The 6,187-nt window shown below is 46.0% G+C and overlaps 1 protein-coding gene and 1 long non-coding RNA gene across 2 annotated transcripts; one reads left to right on the top strand and one right to left on the bottom strand.

The window, feature by feature from the left end:
* Positions 1-394: 394 nt before the first annotated feature.
* Positions 395-1,050, bottom strand: LOC111256595. Its single transcript, XR_002676644.1, has 3 exons — positions 1,019-1,050; positions 861-932; positions 395-517 (listed from the first exon to the last, which is right to left on the bottom strand). It is a non-coding gene; the product is annotated as an uncharacterized LOC111256595 (long non-coding RNA).
* A 1,168-nt stretch (positions 1,051-2,218) lies between these two features.
* LOC101759029 lies at positions 2,219-5,589 on the top strand. The gene is made up of 2 exons (XM_004960686.3): positions 2,219-2,416; positions 3,865-5,589. Exon 2 carries the CDS (start codon positions 3,894-3,896, stop codon positions 5,070-5,072), a length of 1,179 nt encoding a protein of 392 aa, XP_004960743.1. The 5' UTR covers positions 2,219-2,416; positions 3,865-3,893; the 3' UTR covers positions 5,073-5,589.
* Positions 5,590-6,187: the final 598 nt, after the last annotated feature.

The raw sequence follows: 6,187 nt of genomic DNA, 5'->3' as shown, positions 1-6,187 counted from the left end.
ACTACTCCAACGTTCCGCTCAGGGGTCGGACACTCCCGACCCTAGGACTCAGGATCGGGCGAGGCGGAGCTTCACTCGGGGTCAGGCGAGGCGGAGTTCCACCCTCAAGGGGTCGGGCGCATCCGACCCCGGGACCAAGGGTCGGGCGAGGCGGAGTTCCACCCTCAAGGGGTCGGGCGCATCCGACCCCGGGACCAAGGGTCGGGCGTATACTCAGAATTGGACCATAGCAGCTGCATTTTATTTTTGGTTTCTGAACTATATCTACACACATCAACAGTGGCAATTGATTTAGACACTAAGCACTAAGTAGACAATACAAAATCGATTGTCAGACCAAGACAAGTGGGATCAAACAAAGAGCAATGATGATAGTGAAAGGATATTCAGTCTTGTAAGGTCCGGCTACTCATTTATGTAAAGCAAGAATCAAACTTCTTACATGAGATGATCAAGAACAGGCTGAGTTTCCCCTCACGCTCCTAGCTTGTACCAAAAACAGTTGCTCTTCTGAAGCCTGCACATGACAAATCAGTACCTATTAAAGGATAATAAAACCATCAATTTATATCAGTTGCTCCTTTGAAAGTAGCAAAAAAAATGACTTGTAGTTGTAACTCAAATGATCATGAAGCCTTTTCTTGACAGGAAGGCAAGGCAGAATCGAAATTAATAACACAAAATTATTGATTAAAATCGAAAAAACTCTTGTGTGAGCACCTTGTCTGCAAGCGTTTAATGCAGCGTGTGCTTTAGGGCTGATGAACAACCAGCTACTGTATTGATATTAGCGAAGTTAAACTACAGAATGATATGATCAAATGAAACATTCTCGATGTGAGAAAAGGCATTACTCATACCCAAACTGGTGCCCAAAAGATCTGCTAACCGGAGTCATCAAGCGGCTCTCATCTAATATATGTGTACAACCTCTGCATTTGAACACAAGGCAAATGAATTCACATGTTCTGGATGGAAGAGGAGAATGGCCTCACCTTGATTGGCCTACAGGATTTACCAGGACATGCGGCGATAGGGAGACGACGTGCGGGCGGCAACTGAGAGTTGCTGCAAACAAAACATGAACGTCACACAAAGTTCAGATGCACGACAATCAAAGAAACTAATAAGTACCGTGATCAGACCTGACGAACTGAAGAAGTACAAAAGGCATTTGGCGTGCTGCGGAGATCCGGCCGGCGACTCAGGGAGGGGTGGAGTCGCTTGCGGCGATGCGGCGACTCAAGATGGGGCCGCGGCTTCTAGTGGCGCGGAGGTGAGGAAAGGGAGGGGTGGTGGATGGCGACGGGTGACGGAGGGAGTGGTTGCGCCGGCTGCGGCTTCTGGCGGCGCGGAGGCGAGGAAAGGGAGGGGCGGCGGTGGATGGCGACGGCAGGATGGCGACGGGCGACGGAGGAAGTGTTGGCGGCAGCAGCGGCTTCTGGCGGCACGGAGGCGAGGAAAGGGAGGGGCGGGATGGCGATGGGCGACTGAGGGAGAGTTGTGGCGGCGGCGGATGGATCCGCGACTCAGGGAGGGGCGGAGCCGCTTGCGGCGATGCCGGCGATGCGGCGACTCAGGATGGGGCCGCGGCTTCTAGCGGTGCGGAGGTGAGGAAAGGGAGGGGCGGTGGATGGTGACGGGCGACGGAGGGAGTGGCTGCGCCGGCTGCGGCTTCTGGCAGCGCAGAGGCGAGGAAAGGAAGGGGTGGGATGGCGATGGGCGACTGAGGGAGAGTTGTGGCGGCGGCGGATGGATCCGCGCGGAGGGAAACAGACGGAAGAGGAAGCGCGTGCGCCGCAACTCACGGAATTTCCAGATGAACGGCTCCGCGCGGAGGGTAGTGGAAGCGGACGGCTCAAAATATCCGGAGCGAGGGACATCGTCCGACGGCCTAACGACGGACCGCATTTTTGTGTCCTCTTTGCTTTTTTTTTTATAGTAGAGATTAAACCATACTATCTCTGCAAGATTCTTAACGCAAGTAGCATATCCTATTAGACTAGCCCGGCAAACATGGTCAAACCCGAGCATAAGACCTCAGCGCCCCCTTAACATTTCGACAATGCCAAGAATTTATGGAAAGCATTGGAGAGAACAATAACTTATGGAAAGTGATCACAGAACATTTAGGAAAAGAAAGATATGCTGTATAATTTTGGTGGCCCAGATGCGATCGGTTTCACACGAGCACCACGAATACCCCCTGCCTGGCCGGTTACAAAAAGAAAATCACCTGAATTCTGAGGATCCACATGTCAACCCTAAGGAATCCGAGGTCCAAACAAGAAGAAATCGCTACCAAAACCAGAGGGGGTTCATTCAAAACCGCCCTCGACGGAGGGAGAGCGGCGGCGGGAGAAAGAAGCCGAGCAAAAGGGTGTGGCGGCTTCTCGTCCAGGCGCGCCAGATTCAGGTAGAAATTCTTCTCTCTCCCTTTCTTCTTTCAGTTCAGAATCATCCGCCAAACTGTATACATCTTCGGTCGCTTACTTCACCCATCTTCCTTTCTTTTTTTTTCCCGAATTTAACCTCGAAGACAGTGCCCTCGCAGTGGTTTTCTTTCAGCTTTCAGTTCTTTCTCTGTTGTCTCCCTTCTGTATCCCTATTGCTAGAAAGGGTATGGTTTCGTACCTCCGTGTCGTGGATTCTGAAATCAGGGGGAAATTTTCTGCATGTTGAGTTCTTGGTTAGGAGCAGAGTTGTTAGCTTGATTAGGAGTAAGCAGACTGGTTTATCACGGAAAAAAGCACTTCATCTTCACGAGCTTTTATATAAAGTAAATGATTTCTGCATGCTGGTGTAACTCTGAAACTATTGGGGATTGCTGGGTGAGTTTACTTCAACAACAGAAATTCTTAATTTTCATTTAGCATCAGGAACAGAGTACTTTGGGGGTCTCGTTTCCTAATATATTTCCCCCTAAAAACATCACTGGAGTAAAGTTTAACCCCGCATAAAATTTCCACATGTCCAAATGCATCATTGTGTAATCTGAGCGGCGGTCATAATGTCAATATTTACGTTTGAAACGAAAGCAAATTTCTTTGCATATCACTATCTCACCTTCTCTACTCTGACCAAGTGACCATTTCTGAGATCACTATGAAAGCCTGTCATTATGTGAATGGACTTAGTTTCCTTGAAGTACTGCGAGAACTGATGACACAAGCCTGCCTGTTTCCTTGACTAGAGCCTCAGTTTGATTTTAGTGGTCCATTGGTTATTTGGTGTAGTTCTTTTTCCAGAATTTATCTGACCACTAAAGAAATGGAATTTTCCCCCTTATTGGGGCACCTGAACTTGTTTAGTGATATACCGAAAACAACACCCGGACATTAGGGCACTTTCGTAGATGGGAGTAGGTTCCTTTTCTTTATATATAAAAGTCCACATGTAGCTGAAGTGGTTAGCAAAAGCAGTGTTGTGTTAGGAAGTGGATCAGATATAAAATCCTGGTCAATTGTGAGAAAGTGCCTTTGAATAACAAATACAGTGACACATTCTGTGGGGATACTTTTCAGAATACTGAAATATGAAAAATTAATTACGTCATGTATGATGTGAAGTCAAGATTGTTTCATTTGAGTCACTTATTTATCATAGCAGAACACATTAGTTTGATCCTGTCAACTTGATTTGCCGATATTAATTGCTTGTGTAACATCGATGTCACAATGTTAATGGATACTTCAATCCAATATGTAAGGTGTGATTCTGGCTTATCTTCCTTCTGGTTTGTCTGCAATACCTTGTCTTGACTGCAGGTGCTACCATTTTCTTATTGTTTTCCTGGAAAAACTCAATAGCTTTGCTAGTGTTTGCCGATTTCCCACTAACAGTTCTTATTTCTGTCAATGCTAGGTCGAATCAATCTTTTAGGGTGACATAAAATGAAGGACAGCGAGGGGACCCATGATTTTGATGGTTCTGAGCTTGACAAGAAGGCAACTTCACTTCATAATCAGTTCTTGATGCAGTTATCATTGTATAGTTCCAATGATGTCATCATGCACAGGGTGGAAATTGCAACTTCTCCTTGTCCTGACAAGGAGGTTTCATCAGCCATCCTTAATTTGCCACTAAAGAGTCTTAAGCGGGATGCAACTGAGGAGGAGGCGATTAGATGGAGACTTGAAAAGAATGGCTTTCCCTTTGTCCTTTCAGACTCGGAGTGTGGTGATTCTTCATATGATAGCTCTTTCAGCGAGCAGTCATCTACAATCAGTACCCCAAGTACACCATTCACAGTACAGTCAGATACTCAGTCTGAGGATCTTGACAGAACAGATATATGGGTCTCTTCTTTAGATCTTGATGCAGAGGATTCTGCTTTGCTGCCAGGCAAGGAACAGTTTCTTGATATTCTCGATTCTGACTTTCCCAGTCCTTCTTTCAGTGCAGTCAGAAGCCTCCAATGTGGTCCTCCCAGTTCTAGTGCAGGAACATCGCAAAGGAAAGAAGCTAACGACTCTGATGAGCCAATATTCTGGCCATTTGAGCGCACTTGCTACAACAGTCCTGAATTTGACAAATTTCTCAGTGTGTCGCCTCGTAGAAACACAATGGATATTGGGTATGCTGAAGTTCGTCAGTTAAATCCAGTCTTGCAGAGGCTCCATAAGAACAAACTTGCTTCAGCAAAGAAGAGCGCTGAACTGCATAGAGGGACTACCAATTCAGGCACAAAAGGAACCAAAGCCTCCTCTCAAGCGAAGATTCAGAAGGCGCCAGCAGTTCCCTCCAGGTTGAGCAGGACAACAAAAGCGTCTGCACCCTCCAGTCACCAGGTGCCAAGCAACTGTCAGAGAAGAAGGCCGCCTCACTTGAAACTTGGCGCCCCAAGAAGGGTCAGCGCTCCAAAGTTACAGACAGATCAACCTCTTAAAGAGACTGGAGCACGCGACACCCAAAAACTAGCGGACAAAAAGAGTCGGATCGAAGAGTTGATTGGATTGGATGAGTTTGATGGCCATGAAGGCATCGGTTTGGATTCTCCAGATTACCAATTCAGTCTATGGCTGTCTCCAAAATGTCATGATACAACAATCAAGCATGAGCCATCTGCATAGGTCCTTCCATAGTTCTGTAGCTATCAGCAGCCTTCTGTACGATACCATGCCACAGTACGTTGTAGCAAAGGCAATCAGCAGCCTTCCTTGCAGCATGGTTGTTGTCCAAGTTTGCAAAGACGTATGTCTGCATCCGTAAGAGCAAGTGCAGCAGTACAAGTGGCACTTGTGTTCTTCAGAGAATTCGTCCCGTGGGCGTGGCGGCTTGTTTGGCAGGCGGAGAACTATTCAGATTTCAGAGGTTCTCAAAATTTCGTTCAGATTCAGTGAGTGGATTCAGATGTCACCAAAAGCTTGAAAGCTGTCGCTTCCGTAGCAGAAGCGCACACTACAAAACTCTTCTGTTCAGAAACTGATGGCCTACGAAGCTCTGGCGCCGGCGTCAAGGAGAAGGAACACCCATCTCAACAGTGCCCATGTCAAGATTTTTGTGTGCGTGTATATTCATCTTATCTGCCGACCACATCGCTGTAAAAGATCAGAAAGAGAAATGTGTATGAGACGAAATGGTTTGTTATGTGACTGAACGCATTGATGCTTACAGTTTGGCAAGAGAAAAGTATTTTGTACTATTTCATTCCTCTTTCGGGTAACATCAGTGGGTTGTTAGTTTGCATATGTGAATGTAGCTCCAGTCTACATGCCGTACTCTATACTGGGATTCAATCATTTTATTTCTGAAAAAAATAAGCGTTAGGTACTCATTGCTTTAAGTTTTTTTTTTTATAAATGTTTGTTTTCATCATGAACTTGGATGCACTCGAATCGCATTCCACCCTACATTGAAGAAGGTGGTCCTATGAAATTTTGATCTAATTCTCGGTCATGCTGAACCATGCCACTTGGGCTCCACCATCATCTAAATTTTTTTCTTATGTACAATTTAAATATAATAGAGAGAAAATTAAAATAAATGTGCTTCCTTTTCTTTGGAGTCCTAAGTCAATTTTGTCAACAATACTGTTTGTCCCCCAAACATTTGCAATGCAAACACTCAAGAACACCGCTGATTCTGTTCTCACAATGGGAAAAAAATCTGTTACCCCCAAAAAAATATCTATCGCAGTGCATGGCACGAACAAAATTGCCGAATTGTCAAAAAATTCCCATCCTCA

Source organism: Setaria italica, chromosome III (genome assembly GCF_000263155.2).
Source record: "Setaria italica strain Yugu1 chromosome III, Setaria_italica_v2.0, whole genome shotgun sequence".
NCBI classification, from domain to species: domain Eukaryota; kingdom Viridiplantae; phylum Streptophyta; class Magnoliopsida; order Poales; family Poaceae; genus Setaria; species Setaria italica.
This window is presented reverse-complemented; position numbering and strand designations above follow the sequence as displayed.

Coding starts and splice junctions, on each gene's coding strand:
- LOC101759029 (XM_004960686.3), top strand. CDS start 3,894: ATGAAGGACAGCGAGGGGACCCATGATTTTGATGGTTCTGAGCTTGAC.